We start from the raw sequence: 25121 nt of genomic DNA, 5'->3' as shown, positions 1-25121 counted from the left end.
TGAATGGAAATGATTATTGGACCAGTTTAATGTCATATTCTTTCTTTTATGAAGTTTAAGGGTATTCATGAACAATCATGTTCTGCGGAAGTGTTCAATGTTTTGACATCCATTGCCAATAGTTTGTAACAATCTGTTCAATTGCAGTAAAAGTTTTGAAGGAATTTTAATGTATTTGGCCATTTTGTAAAATCAGAATAGAAATACCCAGTTGCTAATAAATGTTTTGCGACACTTTGCACTTGTCATCTTTCTCATAATTGAACTATCATTATTAAATAACAAACATCAGTTGAATCACCATGATGGTGATGGTGACAATCGGTTTGATGGTCATTATCATTATCATAAATTTCTTTCTCTTCCTTTTTCTTCACCTCATCGTCCTCTAGATGGGTCATTTGTTTCCTTGAGTTGACAACAGAAAGTCTAGATTTTGCTTTTTGCAGGGTCTATTAAGGCTGCTACAGTTCATTGCATATCCCATGAGAATGGTGAAAGGGGTACCTCAAGTGAGGTGATGATACAGTTGTACCAGGAGGTGTCTACGGGTGAGATATGTGTTACTGCAAATATCAAAGTTCGTAAGACATAAACATTGACGACCGGGATCGGGAATGACGAGTTGACACCGGCGGAGACCGGTGGTGACTGCCTGTTTTGGTCACACGTACTCAGTCTGGGTCACAGTGGGTATAAGCTTACCATCGAACTGAACTTTTCGGGCTTGCAAAAATTTTACGTACATACGATTGTGATATTTTGAAAGCTACGACACCTTCTAGAATACGAACTATTATTTCGATCTTGTTGTTGGCCCCCACCCCGCTTCATAGATAAAATTTTCTAAATAACTCTGATTTTAGCACCTGCGGCTAGCAGGCGCTAGCAAACTTCCTTTGGCGTCTGGACAGCGCGAGACAATGATTGACAAGTTCACGTGACCAAATTCGTGTGTCTGATTCGTTAAGATGGCATTCGGTGTATCAAATTTTTAACTTGATCGGATTTATAAATGAAAGTATCCAGGAAATGTTTTGCACATCTCGAGGACGATGTGAGGTTTTACTCGTGAAATTAAAGTTATGCCGGGAAAGAAATCCAAAATCGCGACAATATGTTTGCAATCCTCGACTATAATTTAGAGCCGTCCGCATTAAACGAACAGTAAGTGGACTGTTCATGTGAAAAATATATAATACTATGGAATTTTTCTCTGTTGCGAGCCGAAGGTGAGAAGTACGTGCGGCTCTGCGAAAAAACACGAGCTATAAAACCTTTTACAATTAGCCCTGTTGCATAATGTAGATTATACTATGAGTAGATCTTTTCTTGGACCTTTTAAATATTCAGGGTGAAGAAATAATTCATTTCCAATTATCCTTAGGTTAAATTTGTAACTATTTTTTATTCCCGATGAAAAATGGAAGTGACATGGTGGACATATTGGACTCGTGCAAATGAGAAATATTTTTATTGCTGTAAGATATATGTGAATATATTGCCTAAGTTAAAAAAGCTAAAATGATCATAAATAGTCATTACAATGTCAGCTTATCTCTTAAATTACTTAAGTTTGCATTTGGGTAAATTAGGTGTCTTGTGCACAACATCATTAAACTTTTAGTATGTCATTCCTTGACCCTCCTAAAATGTACGATGAAGAAATAGTTATAATGCCTTTGGTTGTTCGATCAATATATATAGTCATTTATTGGTCAAATAAAGGGAAAAGTGAAGTGGTGTGTACAAATGAGGAATATTTCTAAGGCGATAAAATATTTAAAAATATTGCCTGGACAAAAAACAAGACAAATACATTGCTTAAACAAACATTACGTTGTTCTCACTTAATTATGCATAATTCTTTTATCAGTGAACGTATTGCACCTATTACCCGTTTATATCGATGCAAATTAGGCACTGTTTCACCTTTTCGATTGCAGTAGACTTTTAGTTTGTCATTCAATGGCCTCTGTACAATACACTGTGAAAACATTCTCAATTGCTCTCAGTAAAGGGATAAAAATAGTTATTCCGAAGGGAAATACAAAGAAAATCGAAGTGTTGTGGCGGCCATGTTGGATTTATGGAAATAAGGAACGTTTCTATGACGAAAAAATATTTTCATCAACATTGCCTATACCTAAAGCTATACAAATAAGCCAAAAACCAGCATAAAATATCATATTTAGCCAAATATTTGATGAAGAAATATACTATCAGTGACAATTTGGTACCCATAACCCCTTTTACATTTATGCCAATTAGGCAGTGTTTCATTTTCTAGATTTTACTATACTCTAAGTATGTCATTCTAGGACCTCCCTAAAATACACAGTGAAAAAATTGTCCCATTGCTCTCACTAGTAGCTTAAAAACAGTCATTAATTAAGAAAATACAAAGAAAAGTAAATGACGACAAAATAGTTTCATCAACATTGCCTGCAGCAAAACAAAGGAAAAAAACCAAAACCTGCATAAAGAAAACCTTCTATAGGAGACAATTTTGTATCCATAAGCCCCCTTTACATTTATGCAAATTAGGCACTGTTGCACCCCTTAGATTTTATTATAGTTTAAGTATATTTTATTTCTAGGACCTTTCCAAGATGCATGGTGAAGAAATAATTTCGGTTGCAATTAGTCCCAGGATGACTCGCTGTTTGGCTTAGATTGATAGCTTTTGAGCAAAGTGTTTCATACACACATTTTTTTCCCCAAAATATCTGTCAAATTAGGCAAGTATAATGGTAAAACCAGGTTTATCTATACCTTTACTGGACAAGGAGTCGACACACTTTTAGCTCATGTATTCGCATATGTGAGTTCATGTTGAAGTGATGCTCGTATGTCTGTGTCTGGTGGTCCGATATCTTAAGAATGGCTCATCGGCTCAGAATCATATCTGTAAAGAGATTGTTTGAGAATGGCAAGAATTGATAAGTTTTGGATGGATGTGGCTTGCAAATGTCATACCAATTTACAGAATTAATGATTTTAGAAAACAGACATTCATTTGGAACGGCTTCACAGAACTGAATGAGATTTGATGCAAATGTTGATCACATAATTATTTATGTGCCATGAAAGACATAAAAGGGTGACATGAAAATAGCCAATTTGCATATTCGATTAGCTTTCCTAATGGGGATATGTCTGCATTGGACTTGATCTACATGATGAAATTGATGTTTATGAATTATGTTTCACATTACTGAAAGTCATTAAGCATTTTTACTTCAGCCAATTTCTAATTTGCATATTTTATGAACTTTCCTAATTATGGATATATACATCTGAATTGACTTGACGAAAGTTGATGAAACTTCCTATATACATTGAAGATACTATGATATTCCTATAGCAATCTGAACCTTGAGCTCAAAAATTGTGGAAATGATCATACTTAATTGTTGTAAACAGTATTTGTATACAGAAGTGACTATAACGTTTGATGATTTTTCTCACTATTTTTGTTCTTAATGTCAGCTCAGTTTCTTGTTCTACTCCCAAAGTAAGTTCAGATAAACGATGTTGAGCTTATCAACCTTATCAGCCTGTACATGTGTTGACTGCAGTGTTTATTTGTTGTTGTTGTGTTCATTCTTGTCTGGACAAGAACTTAAATGTTAACAATGACAGTACATTACCATACATAGACGCTGAGCTGATAAGTGAAAAAGTTGGTGTTTTCATATATTTGGGAGAGCAGGACAAGAACATGTAATTTATAAACAAAGCGAAAAAAATGAAAACAGATCACTGTCAATGGCATCATCCCAACTTGGTTAATGATTTAGAAACTGTTGAGGGAAATAATGGTCTTATTGGAATGTATCATAAACAAATTAATGTGCATATGTATGACATAGGGAGTAATCCTTGTACCAAGTTTGAAAGAAACTGCTCTCTGAGAAATTTGTGTAAACAGACGCACACATGGACACGACAAAATCTAGAAGTCCCTGGACTTTGTCAGTGGGTACTTAAAATCATGCAAAATTAAAGTTATTTGCACCTTAATTGTTCATGCTATACGAGTCTTGCCTTTTACTACCATCATTGTGAAAAATAATGCAAAACAGCCACTGATGCATAAATCTACTACTTTTATTTATTGGAAATATACATATAAAAAATATGTGAAGTATGTAAATATACAAATCGAAATTGATTACAGCCATAGTCTTGAATATATAAGAGTACAGTACTTTTGTATTGCTGAAACTGAGCTATCGACCCATAACAAAGAAATTGTGCTATTATGTACTTCTGATCACAGTGATATGTTGAAATCTGTGAAGCGTTTGATACAATACCAGGTTCTCCCACAGTCATATACAGACTGTTGTCATGGGTATACATTATTTGAAAATCAGAAAAAAAAAACCAGCCTTAGGTAAATTTTACAAGAATCATAAAAATAAAGGAGATTCACAATTATCCAAATTATGTACAAAGAAGTGCTATCTTGGAATGTAATGTAGAACTTTGAAGTTGTGTATGTTGTTAATATGCACACTTCACAACCATATACAGAGTGGACGGAAATTTTTCCCGTTTTTTTTAAATGGAAGCAACGAGAAATAATCATTCCAGGAGAAATTTATACATATCATTTTAGAAGATATAAAACTCTGAAAAATATAATTACATTAAGTGAAAAAATAAAACTAAAAAAAAAGAGTTACAAATGGATTGTACAAATTTTATGTGGCAATAAGTAGCAATTGAAATGGACAGAGTGTTGAATGGATGGACTGTTTCATTGTATCTAGTGCAAATGTCACTTTCTAAAAATGGATTGTTACCATGGTAAAAAGTATTGCCGGACTTTAAGCACTGGAACTGTGAACATGGAGACATAATGTACTTGCTACGTCAATTAAACACCCATTGGGCATTACATCCTGTACAGTCCAGTGTATTTGCATATTATTATTCTGTATCATCTTGGTTGTTTTTTCACCACCATACATAATGTTCCATTGGAGAGAGGACGGAAAAATACAAATGCTGTGGCCAATACAGAACCAAACCATGAGAACATATGTACAGTAAAACCTGTCTAAAGTAAACTGTTCAGGGACTGAGAAAATTGTTCGGTTTGGAGAGGTGTTCGGTTTATAGAGGTCCTTTTAATATAGAGTTCTATTGGAATGGGACTTGGAAAAGGGTTCAGTTTAGACAGGTTTCAAGTTTAGACAGGGTTCAGCTTGGACAGGTTTCACTGTATATGCAACGCCCTGTAGATCATGAATAATAATAATGTAGTGCATATTACAAGTCTGCTATATACAGGAATTATGATGAGAATTTGACTTCTATCATTACAGTCTGAAGTCCTCATCCAAATTGATGAACAATCTGATGAATATGGATTTGTGAAAGTGGACGTATGCTTGTTTGGCTTGACTCTGCAGATAACCAGCAGAGCTTAAGTTTGGTAATAACCACTTGCAGTACCTTGAATTCATACAAACTTGTACTGAACGTGAAAAAATCGATTATGATTGAGTGCACTTGCAAAATTTAGCTTTAATTTCCAAATCCATCAAAAAATATAATACAGAGATCAATAAACTATATTCATAACAATCCAACCTCTTTAATTGAATTTTCTCTTGCAAATAGCGGAAAAACGTATTTATAAACCATTTCAAGTTATTCTCAAAAAACATGGACAGAAAATGTGAACATGACTGTACACTGAAAGGTTAACCAAATTAAATCTGTTCTCTGCTTGAATTCTGTAAATGTTGAGATGATTGGCGAGTCGCATCTCTTGGACGACGACAGGCATTGCTCTGCACACAAAAAATAACAATTTTTGGAAATATTGCCAGTCAGGTATTTTTCACAGTATTCACAGTGATAAGGTCAAGCCATAGAAGGTAAACAATATTGCTGCTTGTACTTATTTCAAAATGTGACATTTTATTTTCAGATTACTTTTTGGGTCACTTAGCCATTCTCATGGTTTAATAGTCCTTGGCTATTCCATAACGCTAAACACTGGATTTATTTGACTGACAGAATGTATAGATCTACTTGCGGTATCGTATTTTCAAAATCCCACAATCTATTTTTGAATCTACTTTTATATCATACAAAAAAATGAGAATATTTATTTCATACTTTGAAAAGAACTAAGATTTTACTATATACCTATTCACAAATCATGCACTATTGTTTTGTTCAAAATAAAATCCTAGTTAATGAATTTTTTAGTGTTGTATGACATATTGCTACTTCTTTTATAACTACCCTGTTTGATGTACTGTCATATCTATGTCAGCTCCCTACCGTTACTGAAATATTATTTTGCAGTCTGTCGTTCCTGTTCTTTCTTGATGATTTCTCCCTGCAGCTGAGAGATTGTCTTCATCAAATTGTCCTTCTTCATGGTCAAGTTGGTCAGCTGTGCGTTCAGCGAGTCGGTCTGCACCTCGGGCGTGGTCTCCGCTCGGGAGATGCCCTCGCTCACTGATTGGATGTCGGACAGCACTTTGGCCACCTGGGTGTTTAGGTTGTCCAGTTGGGACTCCATCTGGTTGATCTGCATGGTGAGTAGTTCCTTGGGGCTCTTCAGCCCTGAGGATCTTTTCTTGATAGGTGGTCTGTAACAAAGCCACATAATGAAGGAATTACAGGTCATTTATCGCCTAATAAAATACACCATGCATACATTACGCAAATATAATGGATATTATTAGACCAGTTTATTAAGTCAAGGCTGTTTATGGTTGCAGGTTTGTTACTAAATATACAAAGTTCGTTACTAAACATAGCAAATTTCGTCAGTGTTACATGCGTCGCTGTTGCTGAAGCTTGTGGCCTGAGCTGTTGATAATTCTTTTCTGGTGATCATCGATACACTTCTTCCAAATTTGCCGACAAATATTTCTTTTAGCATACTGATGAGAGAACAATGCAGTCATTTGCTAACAGCCCTAATTGCTCACCTCTTTGTTGGCCCTTCCTTTGGTTGTTCGCCTTTCAATTCACCGATTCTCCCTGCAACATAGTCACCTGACATCTTAGCGCCACCATGATTGGCCAGGAACTCCCTCAGCCTGGCATTGGTTGTCTGCTGCTGGAAGTCTGCAGTACGTTCACTGATGTTCTGTGATGGAAATTGAACAAATAAATATGCAATGAGAACTTGATGAACAGGAATATTATCAACTATGATCCCAAACAGCAAACTTGCATCTGTCCCTTTATTGCATGTAGCAAGTACAGGTAAAGGCAAGCATGCATTGTCAACTGTCCTTGTGAAGTATACGGAGTACATCAGCCATGGCATGGTGCCGTACTTTAAAGGGCCAGAGGCTGTAAGTTTAGATAATTTTTTTCACTATTTTTGTTTTGTATGTCAATTGCAAGTTCTTGTTCCAACTCCCAAGGCATGTTAAAACACAAACTATTTAGCTTTTGAACACAGACTGCAAGTACTTTTGTCGTTTGAATTCTTCTCCAAATCAGAATTCACTTGTCAATGATAGCAATGCAATCTACACATGTACAAGCTGAATTGACAAGCTGAATACTGTTAATCTCAAATGCTTTTGAGATAGGAACACGAAATTGTACTTGACATTAAAAACATGAATGTTGGAAAAAACATCATTGAAAGATACTGTAATGGCTCTTTAAAAGAAAGCCATTATATCAAAGAATAGGTTTAAAGGACTTAATGGTAACCCTTGGACAAGAATGGATACATTTGGAACTTTTTGCTGAAAAAAATGTATGATTTCGTAAACATCTCCACATCACCTAGCAGAGGAAAGGACATATCATTTCAAGAGCACCATCACTAAGATTACTTACTGAGGAGCCAAATTCTCCCTGTGAAGGTACCTGGACCTTGACATTGACCAACTCTCCAACCACGTTGGCCTTGTCGTCGGACGACTTGGTGTGCCTGAATGCCGTCTCCAGGGCAGTCTTGCTCGAGGTCAAAGGTAAACCAGTCAGGTGACTGGCGGCGGGTGTTGTGTGTGACCTTGAGAAGAACATATCCTGGCACACGATGTTCATCAACTGTAGCAAGAAAACAAAATCGACAATTGTTGAAACGAACATTCACGTTTACATCACTACATAGTTGTAACGTTAGTGACGCCAAATTTTGTTTACAATACAGAGAAGAAAAATCTTTTTCAAAGAAATAAGAAATTTTCTGCTCAAAGTGATGGAGAAATGCTAATGTAGCCCAAGCTACATCATAGGAACAAATTTGAAAATGTTCTAAAGGCTCAAAGTATTGATGGAAAGTTGATCGGCACAGATCATTGACAAGTCAGAATGATTTGATAGCTGAATGATGATGTCAATAACTTAAGAAGGAAGTGTTGTTTTGAAAGTGACACTGTAACACAACAGCATCATTTTTAGATGAGCAGAGTGAAATTGTGCACCACATGCCTAAATGTTGTGTCTCTATATTCTTCTCCCAATAGGGTTAACACAGGGTTGGCCGCCATTTTGAATTTCAAATATCGGTCAATGTTAGTTAATTGGTTTAACTAGTAGCCAAACTTTGCATGTCGACACCTGATTTTTCTTCTTGAAAATATCATTGATCAAAGTTAAAGCAAAAATTGAAGACTTTCAACTTTTGAGGGGCATACCACCATTATCCCCTATCAATTGAAATTTGAGGGGGGGGGAGGGGTCAATTGTCCTAAACATACCTTGAAGAATTCTCTGAGGAAAAGTGGGTTTCTATCATCTGTCAGATCACCGACTTTAATGTGCGCGATGCAGTGGAGGACTACCATGATAAACTCGCCGACAGACTCCAGCCTCTCTTGCCTGACGAACAGGATGTTCTGGGCGTGCTGATAGAAGAAAGAGTTCCTGAACATGTTCCTGTCGTAGTTGTTTGGAGGGAGATTGGACGCCAGCAAAAGCGTGACTTCAGGGGTCCTCACGAGGTGTCGCAGCATGCGTAGAAGGAAGACGCCGAAGCGGTAGATGACGAACTGGCTTGGCGTGATGCCGTTGATGTCAAGTGGTGTCAACTCTCCGTGGCACATCCATTGCGCATCCTTGATGTCAAGGAATGGGTCATTTATGGAACCTGGGCAATGAAACAACATGACGAAACAAATTTTGTTCACTTGTTCAATACACATGCATCATCGTGTTTTGTCCTTTATTCAACTAGGTATGATCTGAAAATGGTTGCGTGTTTCAGTAAATGCTGAAGCAATTTGTCAATTGGCTGATTTCTCATACACTATTGCCGAGAGCTTGTAACTTCATTAATACTATTATGATCAATGTAACGAGCAACATTCATCATGTAAATCTTCAATGGAAAATGTCACTACATATACAAATTAGTAATTAGCTGAAATGAAAACGCGAAACTGCCTTCCACTGCTGTCATATCATTGTATCACCACTTCATGTACAACACGCTGATAATGCAATCCTCAGTAGGGTTAACTAATTAAGTTGAACTTTGAGCTTTGCAGTCTGTGAATAGGTGTTGATTGAAGTACTGGATTTTACAAAACGATACAATGTATATCTTTAGATAGACTAATGATCCTGTTATCATGAGGATGAAAATGTGACCAAAAGGTGTGGTCTTGTACAAAGTAGCACAGTGTTGCCATTCCCTTTAGGCATTTAGGACTACACTGGAAACATCAGACTGGCCATTGGAAATCCAACATGTTATAAACCAGTACCTATTTTATCAGCAACCATTGAATGAAAAATAAATGGAAAAGGCTTGACCGATTGGTCAGTAGTGAACTTTTTGTCTACAGTGGTCCTCAAAAGTGAAAATCTTCCATCTTTTGATTCACAGACACTATTAAACAGGAACTTCCCCTATAAAAGCCGGATTATCGTAAATCTATGCAAAAATTAAAAAAAAGCCACGCTACTGGTTGGACGTGCCGTGTTTGGTCCCAGGATCCCATAATTTTGCCATGTTTCAAGGCGTTCATTGTCATTGAATCTTGCGTATGATGTCTGTGAATATATAGCGACTAAATTTGAGTCAAAAATGAAAAGAAAAAATGTTCCATTTTTAGTCGGAGACCGCATATATGTTTCAAAGGTGTTCCTTGTATGACCATTTGACCCCTCTTTGCATATGTCCCAAAAGTGCCCATCATGATTATTTAAATTTATCGTAAGCTCAAAGCGATGCTCTGAGAATTTCAAAAACTCCCACCCAGTGTATGCAAATGGCTGCGTCATCAGTAATCCCCCTACTATACACCTACGGTCCTGTAATTTCCCATTTAACAATTGACTTGTCCCCAGAGACTATTATCAGATTCAAGTCCATACAATTCAATATTTATCTCATGACTAGATGAGTAAACTGTCGGTCAAAAGGAAACTCATTGGTCAAATTACTTATCCTGGTTGTCTGTTTAATGACATCTGGTGGGACTCTCATTTGGGCACAAAACAGATGGAATCAGACAACGATCAAGTGTTTTCACTCATTTATCTAGCACACCACACCAACTGAGGTAGATGAACATTCATTCTCAAATGACAATGTTTGAGTTGCTATTGTTTGATTGGCAGGACTGAAGAATGGTGGGACCGAACTGAACAATTTAACAAATCAATGCATTTCTAGGGTGTCTTATTCAGAAGACTTAACGATGTTTGTACATAAACATTAGTTCAGTTTTTCAGATTCACATTTGGATTTGCATATGTTAATAGTATTCACTCATCTACTTTGCATGCCGATTTGTCGTGCTTTACAAATAAACATTAGAACATCTTCAAAACCCTTACAGAGACATACGATCCTATGACTCCACATCCAGAACGTTTCAGACATGCTGTTAAATTTGCATACACTAACAATGTTCATTCCCACATTTGCATAAATGAATACTAATTTCTTGCATTTCAAGCGTTTCCAACACCTCTTTATGAGACCTACCATAGACGCCTGATCCTATGGCTCCATCTCCAGCGTTCCTCTTCAGCATTTCTTCCATCTCCACCAGCTGCTGATAGAGGGGCGAGTTCATCAGCCTTGTCATCCAGTCATCGCTGACGCCCCGTGGAACACCGCCCTCAAGACCATCTTTGCTCTCATCCTTCTTGTTCCAGAGTGCTGGGTCATCGGGCCGCAGGGAGTCGTTGTTTGACCTGTTGAGGTCAGCAGCACCTGAAAGATGGAGGAGATACAAGCAGTTTGTTAATAAAGCTGTGACTTTAATACATACAATTAAAGCTCCATAAGCTGTATCTTTTGGCTATTCTTTCAGATCTTTTGTCTTGTGGTTTCCCTGCACTTTCTGCATTGAATCCCTAAACTGTAATTTAATGCCAAGTATTTAGCATATCAACACGACCTATATGAGTATAATCTACATTGTTATTGTTGAAAATTGTAGTGATGTCCGAACTAGAATTCATTTGTAAAATAAACAATGATCACTACACAAATACAAGCTGTGTTGACAACAACAATACTTGAAATTTCAGCATGACAAACGGATTAGGGTCAGACACAGTAGTAGATATATAGAAGCAGAATACTAAAAAACTTGCCACAAGTTACAGCTTATGTCCCTTTAAACTTGTCTTTGTTGTCAACCTTTTCAACCCCTTTTGTCACCATGGTTTAGTCCAAACCCATTGTTATCAATGGAGAATGTTGACTAGTTTAGAGGGAACTGGTGTGCCCAGGTAATAGTTGTTATTTTCAAGCAGTCTACTGACATGTTACATGATCACGATAGCCTACAGTGCCAAACATTTCTGTCTTTTGTGTGACTGCTATATCCGGATTTAACAGAAGATGAATCTTACAGGCTATGCAATAAATAACTTTATATTTACTTAGTTTTTGGCAGTTTGTGGCAGTACGATTTTCAATTTCAATATAATTTACTGCCATTACAAAGTGCTACACCAGAATGTGGCAACACACAACAGCATTGAAGTTTACTCTTTTTCATTCTTGATTCCAAAAAAGAATGGTTCATAAAATTTCCTTCCAAAGGTTAGAGCAAAGATTGGCCTTTTAATTTTCGAGGCTAGTACTACCTCAATGATGAATAGTGGTCGATGAGGATGTGGATGGTGGCCTTCAGCTAGCAAAACAAAACTGGCTACAAGCATGGTCTTAAAAGAAAGGCAGCCATAATATCAAATACTGAACAGAATGTTTATACGTACAAAAAATACTGTAAATCCTTGATCAGTCACTCTGTGAAATAGCTGTTCTATCACTTCAGGGCAAATCAAAGGTTATAAATATACAATAACTAATTGCACCTGGTATTAGTCATGAAAACATGGAGTGTCTACAATGGAGAGTGATTTCTGTCCCCCTGGGTTGGAATCATTAATGACACTATCTTGCCCCAGTACAGGCAGAAAGCAGGATGTAAATGGGACGTGGGATGTAGGTACAAACAATTATGGAAAATGACTTTTCTTCATTCAGGATATTATAAGACTAGTTTCGGTTTCATGTTTACTCATGGACAAAATTTGACTATTTTTCTCCATAATAGAGCAACAACAGACACCCTACCATACACAAACTGTTCAAACATGTACTTATAGGAGAAATATTAAGGTAGTACACACTCATACTTTGTTAAATATTGAAATTTCCTTTTTTCCTTAGAGTTAACACAGAGATGGTGGCCATTTTGACTTTCAAACATTGGTAAATTTAAGGTAACTTGTTTCTCTGGGACCAAAATTTTCAAAGATGATCTCTGATTTTTATTCTTGATTTTGCAAGAGAATGATTTAGATGTTCCTGAAGGATAAGGTCAGCAAAAATAAAGTCTTTCCCTTCCCAGATGCATACTTCTTTAGAGACTGTGCTTACTTTTAGCTTGAATGATGTTCAACTGATCAAGTTCTTGTCTGGAGGAGACCTCGTCAGCATTGCTGTGCGCCTGTTCTATCTTGGCAAGTTCTGCCCGCTGCTTCTTGTTGCGTCTGGCTCTGAGTTTCCTCATCGTTTCTGCATTCTGTTTGGCTTGCTCCTTCCTCTGGGCCTCGTCCCAAGCCTTCATGGCAGCCTCGTGGTCAGCCAGTATTTTCTGTGAGTGGGGACGTTATAGAAGTTTATAAATGGAAATATTGATGACATCACAACCCTTTATCTTGCAATTCTTGCAAAGAGAGAAACTGGCATAAATATCAGCTATCAATTCCAGTTGATAAACTAAGTTTTATGTGTCATCCTTGACAACAATTTCCATACACTCATTGCAACTTAAAATATACTGGCTTTCAAACACTTTTCCTGAAATTTTCAAGTTCAAAATATATAATTTTCAAACTATCGTTATTACACTGTATCATTTTTATGCATCAGTTTTAGATATCAAGAATGACCAACTCATAATTTTCTAAAAGTCATGAGCCTCAAAAATTTCATTGTCATTCTGGAACTAAGTTTCATTTTCTGGCACATTTCAAAGACTTAATGCTCTAGAAGTTCTAGGACTTTTTAATATGGACTCAGTGTCAATGCTTAAAACGTCACTTTTGTAGAGACAACTTCGTGACATAGTGCTATAAGCAGCATGTGAACTAACAGGTTACGGTGTAAAGATCAGCATTATTATTACAGTAGGTGCGAATTTTGACCAATAAACCAAGGCTAAAATTACAACCCAGTGCAGATACAATGTATTGTCTTGTCAGTGCAAGAAGGTTGTAAGTGATATTTTGTCAAAAATCAGTCTGACTTCTTCTAAAACTGATCAGAAATGCTTTGTGACACTGACTTAAACGGGAAGTTACAGTATTGTGGGCGCACAATCGGGGGATTACTGATGGTGCAGCCATTTGCATACACTGGAGAGGAGTTTTTGAATTCTCATAGCATCGCTTTGACCTATATGATATATTTGAATAATCATGATGGGCACTTTCATGACATATGCAAAGAGGGGTCAAATGGTCGTACAGGGAACACATTTTGAAACATATACGTTCTCTAACAAAAAACAGAACATTTTTTCAGTTTACTTTCAACTCAAGTTTAGTTGCTATATATTCACAGATATCATATGCAAGATTCATTGACAATGAACGCCTGAAATATGGCAAAATTATGTGATTCTGGGACCAAAATTGGCACATCCGATCATTAGCATGGCTTTTTTACATGTGCACACATTTACGATAATTCGGCTTTTATAGGGGAAGTTCCTGTTTAAATTCAAATGAAGTAAATTCATTGTGTAGAACAATTATTCAGTATTTATTAGAACACATTTAGCATTCAGATTTTAGTTTCCAGCATTAACAAATTAAATTGTTTTGGCGTACCTGCTAAATTCTAAATTTACAGTTACGACCAATGACAGATATATTCCTGAATAGAAACTTAGAAAAGTGAAATTATACAATATTATGTTTGATGTACAGGGGGCAATAATTTACGACTTTGGTTTGTTAAGATCAAAATGAGGGGTAAAGGGCGGACAGTATGTGGGAAAAAATTATCATGACAGGTGCTACTTTCCTTAAACAGTAATTTTCAAAGTTACCTGGCCAGATTTCTATTTTTCATTTAAAATTTCACAAAGTGAGAGCACCATGTATCATTTATGAAGCAGTGGTTTAGGGCTATAGCTGCTTGTAATGAGAGATGTCCGTCCTTGGATTTCTTTCATTGGTGTATCTATAGTGGCTGTACAACTCTGTAGGCAAGCATGCTGATCGCTAACATGCAGGAAACGTACTTTCAATACCCTAAGGAGTGTTGTTTGTACCAAAGGCAAAAACAAGTCAATTAGAGAACCTTCAAGTAGATCCTACACATGAATATGTCCCTGTTATATAAGTCATGTCATTAAAAAGACTGATAATGGCAGCAATTTAGGCCTTCAAATTTTGTTTTTCAGTTTCTGCACATTTGTCATTTGTTTCTTATGGTGACATATTTCTTTATGCAATACAGCCACTGTTCTATGCATCTACATTCACACTAATTGCAAACCACTGTTTTCCATTGAATTTAACCCCTTGACTACCAAGGCCAATGTATTCCTATATACCAGGCCCCTTATGTAAATATTGATAAAATCCTGGGTTGGGTCATTGCATCAACACTGCTTAGAGTAAAATTAATTAAGTACCAATAAACCATATATTTTCTGAATCAGCATGAAATTTCCCACTTTTTCATACATAAGTTTTGTATTTCCAGGTCACGTGACTGATCACATGACACATCATGTGACCAGAGTTGGCAAAGAATATGAATATTTGAAGCATCAGGACATGTTTTGAATCCATAAAATGACGCAAATTTGAATACAGTTGCAATTTCCATGACGTTGTCTTTACATATACGGGTATGTAATAAAAACTACCCTTTTCTTTATTTATAGATGTACCTATTTAAGATTTTTCTCACAAAAGGCAGAGTAAATGAACCACAAACATCAGCATCTGACATGATTCTGTAGGCCTATTTGAAAATCAACACATTTTATATTTGTAAACACCTGCTTTATGTCTTCCTTGCAGAAACATGCATCTAAAATTGTTATGATTTATCAAAAATAATTCACAATATTTAAAAGTACATTTTAGGGAAAAACATATCACATGACCAAACACATGACCAGTCATGTGACCAGTCATATTGATAATATGGCTGCTATACAATTTCGCTGGCTTATAGTAAAAAATTGTATTTTCTCTAGTTTCATTCACGAATATTGCAGTTAATAGAACATATTTACATATAAATCATTTGTTTGCAATAATAAACATTTCATTTCATTTAAAAAAAACCATAAACATCTTCGCGATCGTCCGTACTTGCTGAAAACTGTAAACAATCAGCGCGACGCTTCTGTGATCAGCCTGACCTTTCAGGGTCGAGGTCATGGGTCGTGACATTTGCTTCCGGATTTTGGCCATACTCGGACGTACGGGGGTGCAATCACATTCAGACCAGATCGGAATACATCAATCTTAGTCACGCTGCATGCCGACGCCGAAATTACGGGATTTTTAGCGACAAAAACGAAGCAAATACGCCTATTTAATTGTGCCGGATATATCCGGCACTCAAGGTATATGGTAATTCAATATGGCGCCGGATATATCCGGCGCCATAGGTAGTCAAGGGTTAAGGTTCCACGACAAGCATTGGACCAATATAAATATTGAATTTTTTGTTAACAGCTGAGCTCATAAACTCATTCCAGTAGTCATATATTTTCTGAAAGCTCAGATATTGGCAAATGCTAGAATTTGTATTTCATAATCATTGTTTGCATAAGGATCATGAGATAGTAAAATTTAATAAACAACCTCAAAAAATCAGTTTTTTCTTCTCCCTGTGCAATTGCTGCAGTGTTTCTGGTCAAACCTAGTGCAATTTTCAAGAACTTTGTGTAAGTGCACATCAATTGATACTGCTGCCAAGACAAGGACCCTATTCACACTTTGAAAACTGGGAAAACATGAAAAAAATGCATTTTTTGAATGTTAGGCACTGGCTGATAAGATAAAATTAGAACACCCATAAGGATTATTAATTAAATAAAAACTCAAGCCAGCAAGGGAAAGATCACAATTTGTTGCCCACCAAAGGGATTGTACTCATGACAGTAATATTGATGATGCCCGAGCTGAAGTTTTTCAACGCCTGCCATATAAAAATGAAAATATATGATGCAAAACAAAATTGTCGCTTTTTAATACACTTACTTCCTTTTTCAAATTAGATAATAAATTTTGTAAAGCAGTATCAAGTTTTTGATCTATGTTAATTTCTATCATTAATATCAAAATTGAGGTTGTACACCCATATATGTACCCTCTCCATCAGTCATCATCCATACTTAACTGCAGATTCTCTCCTTCTTGAAAGTATGTAATATGAGGAAGTTTTCACATTGTCTTTGAAAAGAAATATTGCACTCAAAAGTGTGTTGGTTTTGTGTTACACTACCTTTAATCCTCCAGTATTTATTTCTATGGTTTGTCTACACAGCCTGATTAAAAGAGGATTAATATATTGCCTTAGGGCAACACTGTAGATGTTAGATACAAGGTAAATTATGAAGAAACCTCCAAATTATTTGAGAACGTCAACAGGAAAGCCTTTAACAAAAATTATCTTTTAAGGAATTGAGCCATGCTCACTTTCAAAAGCACTTTCTCATCTGAACCCCGGGGCCTACCCATTTCTCATGCGTCATGGTGAAATAACAGTAATTCATTGAGCAAGGGTGACAATCATTCTTCCTATAAATGTGAATCAGTCAATTCACACTTAGCTCATGAATAAAAAAGTTCATTTTGAGAAATAATTGAAAAGCTGTAGACCAAATGTTTGCTCAACTGTGCTTGGCATTCAAGCATTTCACTTTATTAACCTTTTCTCCTAATTCTCCTCATACATGCATGACAAACACCTTACAATGTTGGACAGAAACTGTAGGTTAGCCATCACGATGTACTGAAATAATCGCAATCATACCAATTCATAATCCAATAACACTAGGTCAAAATTTGTAAGACAATAGTTGTAAACATAGACACAAAACAGCACAGAACAGACAGTAAATAGACGGTACACAAACAAAGTCATATTCATGAAAGAAAGATATATGGACCTCTGGCCAGAAGACCAAGAAGTGATGTCAGGTGTTTCGAAAATAGTAAGCGCATCCTGCCCCACATGTGGCACCCGCCATATATCTGTAAGTCAGATAGGTAGTGGTCACTAACTAAGGCCCCATGTCACCGATGCCATCAGTGATCATTTGTCGAAGAGAGATATCGTACTGACTTCAACGGTTTAGTCTGCAATGCATGATTACAAGTCAATATCATCATCAGTGTAGGAGTATTAGTCAATTTAATGAGTGGAGCTGATGTATAGAAACTAAAGAACCTGCCTAAAAAGGTGTTAGATGCCATTCATAACATCGAGTATATATGTCGATACACTTGTTCTCTTTACCTTTTTCTTTGCCTCGTCGCTTTCCCCGGCAAGTTCTGCCTTGAGACGCTTCTCTCTCTCTTCCTTCTGTTGCTGACGCAGTTGTTCACGCTCGGCCTCTCGCTCTTTCAATCGCTGTTCGTCCTTCAGTGCCTGTCTCTGAATATCGTCCTCCAGGGCCCTAAGCACGATTAACGATTTAACATAATTGAACTTACATAAGCATGGCACGCTGAATTTAATTAGTACAAATTTTTTATCATTTTTTTTGCATTACTCAGCAATACACCAGACTAAGACAGTATACGACAAGATTTTGACCAATTCATTACATATATGTACTAGTGATAGCGAGTGAAGAATGGTGATCTATTGCATTGGCGAACATTTCAAGACTAAACGGGGACTTGCTTGTTAAATCTAATGTTTCAGAGTTTTCGTACAAGTTGTTTTTGTTTTTCACCCCACCATCCAACGAGCCAGAAGACAACTTGAGGTACCCTATCACAGACTACCAAATTGAGCATAAAGAATTAAGTTTAAGTGTCTTGCTAAAGGCCACAAGACCGATCTTTGTGTCTCAAATTCACCATCCTCTGATAGTGAGTCTGCTATATGTCATCAACAAGGTTTCCAACTCACTACATCTTTTGATTGTAAGTCTGGTACTCTACCAAAGCATATTATACCACAATACTCAAAAGCTACTGACTTGCAACTTAGAGACTACAATATGAGTGACAGATTTAACGACAGAAATCAAAAGTCTCCAAATCAAAAGTCCTACACCAGAAAGTGTTCCACTCCACATAAGTATTCATGATCTTAATTTATAAATGCCCACTCACAAACTCCAGCCATCTGCTTGTCAACTTTTAGGGTAGAATGCGCCTGGAATGTGAGACTTAAAGTTTTGCTCAAACTTTCCTCAATGAAACTTTCGACAATTCTCATACCAAATTAAATAAAAAAAATCGGGGTCACTGTGAAAAATTTGGTACTAGAGAGACAAATTACCTGAGATTTCCCGATATTTGAGATTCAAAATGGTCGCCAACCCTGTGTTAACTTTATGGGGAAAAGTAAAATTTTTGATTTTTGAAAAACTTAGAAGGTGAAAATTTTTGTTAGACCAAGAGCTTTAAAATGAGCCACACGCAGTATATCAGAACAGAATTGATTAAATTTTAAAGTCAGAATATCTGTCCCCGTGGCGCATTCTACCTTAACAAAATTTCAACAGAGTTGGTCGGCTGTTATCGATCTCAGTATGAAAGAAAAAACTGATTTTCATCTTACTTGAGTTCCTCTTGCATCTTTCTTCTCCTGTCTTCATCTTGTTTTCGTTTCTCTGCTTTGATTCTTTCCATCTGATCCTTCAGTTCTCTCATCTTGGTTTCTCGGAACCTTTTGGCGTCTGCCGCGGCCTTGTTAGCCTCATCAGTGTACTTTTTGACCAGTTCCTAAGTAAGTAAATAAATAATATATAAATAAACAAACAAACAAACAACCATAATATCAATGATGAGCAATTAAATTTCTACCAATGTTAAACTGGTTTAGGTTACTGCTGAAGTAAGTTTGCATTGTACACTGGACAGGTAACACAGCAGTCTTTGCTTACACAAAATATTTAAGATGAGCATTGTTCAATAATGCAAATCCTTTGAAAGCATGTCCCTACCAATGATGAATGTTGTAAAGATACTGGTTCTGTGTAAAAGTGGTGATCATTTTCAGTTCTTTTCCTAAGTGAAGAACCTTTAGTAACTTGACAGTAGTCCAAAGAGTGTATTACATAAATACATGTTCCTGGCATTTGGATCAATACAGCATGCCGATGGCCACTAAGCATGTTAGTATTGGCAAAGCATTTCATAATCGACTGCAAATTTTGTCGTCAACATTGAGAATGCATGTCATACACTTATTAAACCGCCGAAAGACATGTGGCTTTAATGTGCTTCTAGACGTTTCTATATATTTTTTCCTCCATACAATCTTAAGAGAAGTGTTAGTTTTGATAACTTTTCCTATTCCTATTGAAAGTTTTTACATATTCAAGGTGAAAAGAACAAGATGAAAGCAACAAATCATTGGTGATACAAGGGTATATTATCTTTTTGAAGCCAAATCTCTTATCTCTCATTTTACCAATGAGCAAATTAAAGCATGCAACTTCAGCAGCACATGGACGTGAACACATCTGGATTCTAGTGAGACAATTAAGCTACGGGTATTAAAATGATGGCACAGGATATTGCCAAGAAAAAAGCTGTGTCTCCTTTAGATCAAACACACGTAAGTACCTCTTCTGCAGGGACATATCTCTCATGGCATCTGCCAGCTCTCTCAGCTGTTTCTCTTTCAAAGCCAGCCTCTCATGAGCATGTTTCACATCCAGACCGGGCAGAATGTCCTTCTCAGCCTGTTCAATCTTCTGTGCGGTTATCTTATCGAAGTCCGACAGTTGTTTCTGTATTTTGTAAAAATGAGGGTAGAGAGAAGAAAAAGGAATGATTATTTCGTGTTTTGGCGTCTAGTGAGGACAGTGTAGATGATTTTCTGATCCATATCCTTAAGGTGTGCCGAGTTGAACCTACAGAGTACGAGACTAAACCCTGCCGAAATCAAACGTGACTCGGCTTTGCATGGTCTTGGTGGCTACTCTGAAATAGTTACAAAGCTGTTCAAGAATCAAAGAGAAAAATCTTGGTAATCTTACATAAGTTATGTGAGCTACATTCTAATGTATTTCAATTTTAAGCAATTAACACATTCTGTTCCAGAAGGAGCCAATCAGACGAGAGATTTACTAACTTTTGTAGCACCATAAAACCTACCAATGTTACCACATAAATATAAATTTGTACTAATTTATTTATTTTTTTCTATAAAAATAAATAGTAAATAAAATATCAACTATACATACACAAACCAGAACATGTGGAATTTACAGCATATTTTATTTTACATAGTCTTTCAGTTCCTTATATCTGTTGTTGACTAGACGAAAGGTCACCTGCCACAGTGTCACAGTCATTACTTTAGTATAGGAACAGAAGTGTCAATTCAAATGATTTTTTTCATGACCTTGTGAAAGTCCAAATGTAATTTCCTGATGACTTGTAACCTCAAAGTTGTTTTGTTAGTTTTTATGGCTAATGAATTACGAGAAATACTTATTTAGGCACTTCCCATGATGTGCCAGATGGTTCATACTTTGAAAACACAATATAGACAATATAATGCAATGTACATACAATGTAGACACAATATAAACATAGTGTAGATACAATGTAGACATACCCCATTGTATTTATATTGTGTGTACATTGCATCTACCTTATACTTATTAAGTACCGGTACGATGTAGATACAATGAGGACACAATATAAATACAATGTGGATACAATGTAGACATGACATAAGTAAAATGTACATACAATGTAGACACAATGTAAAAATATGATAAGGACACAATGCAGACATAATGTAAATATAATGTTCTTCTTCTTCACAGGGGTGGGGGAGAGGTTTGGGTTTGAGAGGCAGGCTGCCCCTCCGTATTTTGTCATTTCACTGGTGCATTTGCCAGCTGAAAGCACAGTTGCAGTAATTGTTAGACAACAGTTAGATTGTATTAATCATCTGCCAGTAGCTTTAACCTTGAAACAAATCCTTAACACTTCATAATTGTAACATTGTGTGAATTTGTATGCAAATTCACTACCTTCTCATTTCTTTGAGCCAGGGCAAACCCTGTATAATGTGGACACAATCAAATGAATAATGTGATTGTTATCAATACAGACAATGAAAGTTATCATTACATCAGCTGCATTTCACAATCACATATTTGTTTTGTTTTTTCTGAGTTTGTCGATTTACCTTGTGTTGGCGAAGGAGGTCCTCTTTTCTGTCAGCTAACTCCTCTTCCGTCATATCACCTGGGTTGGTCAACAGGTCCATTATTTCCTGCTGTTGGGCGGCCAGGAGTTTCTCACGCTCCGTTTGTCTCTGGTCGGCCATCTTGGACCTGGCCTCCGCTATGGCCGCTGCTCTGTCACGTTTCATTTGCTCCTCCTGAAGTTGAAAAAAGTTTTCATCAAAAGTGCCCTGCACAACCCTGAGAATGATCGTTCAAACCACTGGTGGAAGTTCAGTAGGGTTTCTTGAACTTAAATGTAAGGAGCCCTACATAAATATGGGTAAAAATGTAATCTTATATTTTCATAACAACACAATTGTGAAAACTTCAGTCACTCATCAGGCTTCAAAATGAACCCAAACAAACAAACAGCAGACCAGGAAAGTTTTGTAAACTTTTAGAGTCAGAGAAACTGTCCCCAAGGTGCATTAACCCTTTCACCACCGTGGTTTGAACCAACCCCATTGTTTTCTATGTTAAAGTTGGTCCTCTAGAAAGTGAAATGGGGGTGAATGGGTTAAACTGATGGGGATATGTTTCTATTCCATTATGGTCAAAGGGACAATAACCCATCCATAACCGTGGATCCACTACTCTACAGATACCTCAATAATTACATATCGGCTTGCCATTGTCTGTATTTTTAGGCTTTTCAAACAAAGAGGTAAGTGCCTGCCAGTGACTGTGATAGAGTCAACAACAATTATGACTTTGTTTTCAACTTGCTGTTGTTTTCAACAGGCTGGTGTACCCTAATGCATGTTGAGTAGTCATTTTGGCCTCCTTAAGGAATAGTTTTGGGTGTTATTTCACACTTTTACTCCATTACTCAATACCGGGAGAGTTTATTCACAGTGCATATATATGGAAAATCATTCTTGAGTATACTTAATTTAGGAAGTTAAAATGAACACTCGGACCAATCATTAGGATAAGAGTTAATGTTGTTTTGAAAAGTGGTCTCTTTTTTGACGAGGAATAGACAATTTGACCTTGTGAGGGAGGCCTGTGAAAATTTGAGAAAAACATGCATGCCCGGAAAATTGTTGAATGTATGAGAAATCAGCTGCTTTTGCAGAAAATGGCATTAATTGCTGCAGAAAGTTGTGTTGTTTACTTAAAGAACTTTAAACCAACTTATTGAAGGTGCTGTACAGGATGAATTAGAAAACAGTCAAAAGGGCCTAAGTTCCCTCTTCTAATGCCAACTGGTCCGTCTCTATCATGTGTTGTTTTTTCAAAATTTATCAAGCTGCAAAATGGATAAAAAATAGCAGCGACATCACGTAAGCTCTCTTATCACCTGAACAAGCTCTAAGTCAGTGCATGACATTGAATTTCAAAAAAAATATCTGTGAATTTTTTAACAGATAAGATTTCTCTCCCTAGTCTTTATTTGCCATGATTGACAGCTTTACCTGATTGACAGTTTCTTTGAGATGTCTCTGTCTCAAGACTCTGTAGACCATCTGCTCTACGCTGCCTCCTCCTTCGTTAGCCTCCTCTTGGATTGCTCCTCGTTCTTTGCCCCTCATCTGCACAGACAAGGAGGAGGAAGAGGTAGAAAAAAGGGCATTATTGACAGCTGGGAGAAAATTTTGCCATTTCGGTTTTTTTTGCAGTAAATTCACAAGTAGGCATTTTCACAAATATTGCCACCTGAAGATTGACACATTTTATAATGACCACTCATGGGAAAAAATTGCTTGCAGGAACCAAATATAGGATGGTTACCCTGGCAACTATTCATGCATTCTGACCTTTTGTCACGATTAGAAAATACGATGAATGAAACCTTCATATGTGTCATGCCTGTCCCATCTTATTCTTAAGGCAGTTTTCATGCATTAAAACTTGCATGGGTTCACTTGTGCAAACCTACCTATGTATGTATTGTATGCATGCACGCATGCCTGCATGCATGTATATATGTATATGTGTCTTTATGTATGTATGTATGTATGGATGGATGGATGGATGTATTATGTATGTGGGTATGTGTGTCTCTTTATATAAGCATGTAATATATAAGCATATATATTCCATAAAACATATCTATGATCTGTATTTATACATTGTTCATTAGCATAAAAGAATGTTCATGTGACATTGCATGCAGATGTACATAGATTATTAAGTGTAAGTATACTTTTATAATTATGTACATGAACCCGGGTTTACACAAGAATTGGCATTCAGTAAATGGTTCTTATTAATGATCAATGGCTGCCAGTATTTTGTTTGATTTTAACACAATGGTTCAAGTCTACAAATACAGCTGTGACGATGCACACACCTGTTTTTCCAGAACCTGTTCTCTCTCCATCTGTTGCTTGGCCAATTCCCTGCCCATTTCAGCTTCCTGTTTGTCCTTGAGGCTGGCTATCTGCCTCTTCCTCCTCTCGGCTAGTCTGTCTTCCAGAACTTTCTTCTGTCTCATCTTTTCCTGTTCCATATTGTCCGCAAGGCGTGCCATCTGATGAGTTTGAATTCACGGGGTGAATGGACAATAGAAACAGGAAATTAAAATTCTGAAAGCAATACTCATGTTTGTGTACTGACATAAGCAATTGTACAGTTTCTTTAATTTTCAATATTGCTGATTCAAAATGAAATATCACTTCTGTCATTAAGGTAGAATGCGCCTCGGGGAGAGATATTCAGGATCTCAAATTTCTACAATTCTTCTCTGATCTACCACTTGTGGGGGCTCACTTTAAAGCTCTTGGAGAAAGAAAAACTTTCAGCATTTTAGTTTTTTTGAAAATCCAGAAATTTTATTTGCTCCCACAGATTAACACAGAGATGACGGCCATTTTGCATTTCAACTGTTGCAAAATATTGGGTAATTTGTTCCGCTAGTTCCAAACTTTGCACAGTGACCCCTGATTTTTATTAGTGATTTGGTAAGAGAATGATTGAAAGTTTCATTTGGGGAAAGTTTGAGGAAAAATTTAAGTCTTTCACTTTCCAGGCCCATACTACCTTAATATGCTAAAATCACTGGCTATACACAAGGTAAAAAGGAGGTTAGTTGTAACTCTTGATGATTGTTTCACTATTTTTCTTTTGTATGTCAACTGCATGCTCTCGTTCTACTCCCACACGCATGTTCTTGTAAACTACAATCTTTCAGTATTCTTGTTTTGGAGGTCAACTGCAAGTTCTTGTTCAAATCTCCAAAGCATGTTGAAATACCTATTATTTGGCAGGTCAACACATCGTCTGTGTGTGGAA

The 25121-nt window shown here is 36.6% G+C and overlaps 1 protein-coding gene across 2 annotated transcripts in view; it reads right to left on the bottom strand.

The window, feature by feature from the left end:
- Positions 1 to 4092: 4092 nt before the first annotated feature.
- LOC139129412 (golgin subfamily A member 6-like protein 25) overlaps positions 4093 to 25121 on the bottom strand; it is a 36305-nt gene continuing 15276 nt past the window's right edge. For both annotated transcript variants that reach the window (XM_070695043.1, XM_070695044.1), the window contains 12 exons: positions 24181 to 24360; positions 23303 to 23419; positions 21845 to 22039; positions 20263 to 20429; positions 19253 to 19416; positions 17975 to 18134; positions 12857 to 13073; positions 10943 to 11173; positions 8706 to 9094; positions 7840 to 8052; positions 6969 to 7129; positions 4093 to 6623 (listed from right to left, as the gene is read on the bottom strand). In XM_070695043.1, the coding sequence (XP_070551144.1) occupies positions 19341 to 19416; positions 20263 to 20429; positions 21845 to 22039; positions 23303 to 23419; positions 24181 to 24360 (735 nt within the window). In that variant the 3' untranslated portion in view covers positions 4093 to 6623; positions 6969 to 7129; positions 7840 to 8052; ... (3 more) ...; positions 17975 to 18134; positions 19253 to 19340. The remainder of the gene's footprint in view (positions 6624 to 6968; positions 7130 to 7839; positions 8053 to 8705; positions 9095 to 10942; positions 11174 to 12856; positions 13074 to 17974; positions 18135 to 19252; positions 19417 to 20262; positions 20430 to 21844; positions 22040 to 23302; positions 23420 to 24180; positions 24361 to 25121) is intronic.

Source organism: Ptychodera flava, chromosome 3, assembly GCF_041260155.1.
Source record: "Ptychodera flava strain L36383 chromosome 3, AS_Pfla_20210202, whole genome shotgun sequence".
In the NCBI taxonomy this organism is placed as follows: Eukaryota; Metazoa; Hemichordata; class Enteropneusta; family Ptychoderidae; genus Ptychodera; species Ptychodera flava.
Note: the sequence above shows the minus strand (reverse complement) of the source record. Positions and strands in the feature narration are given on the sequence as shown.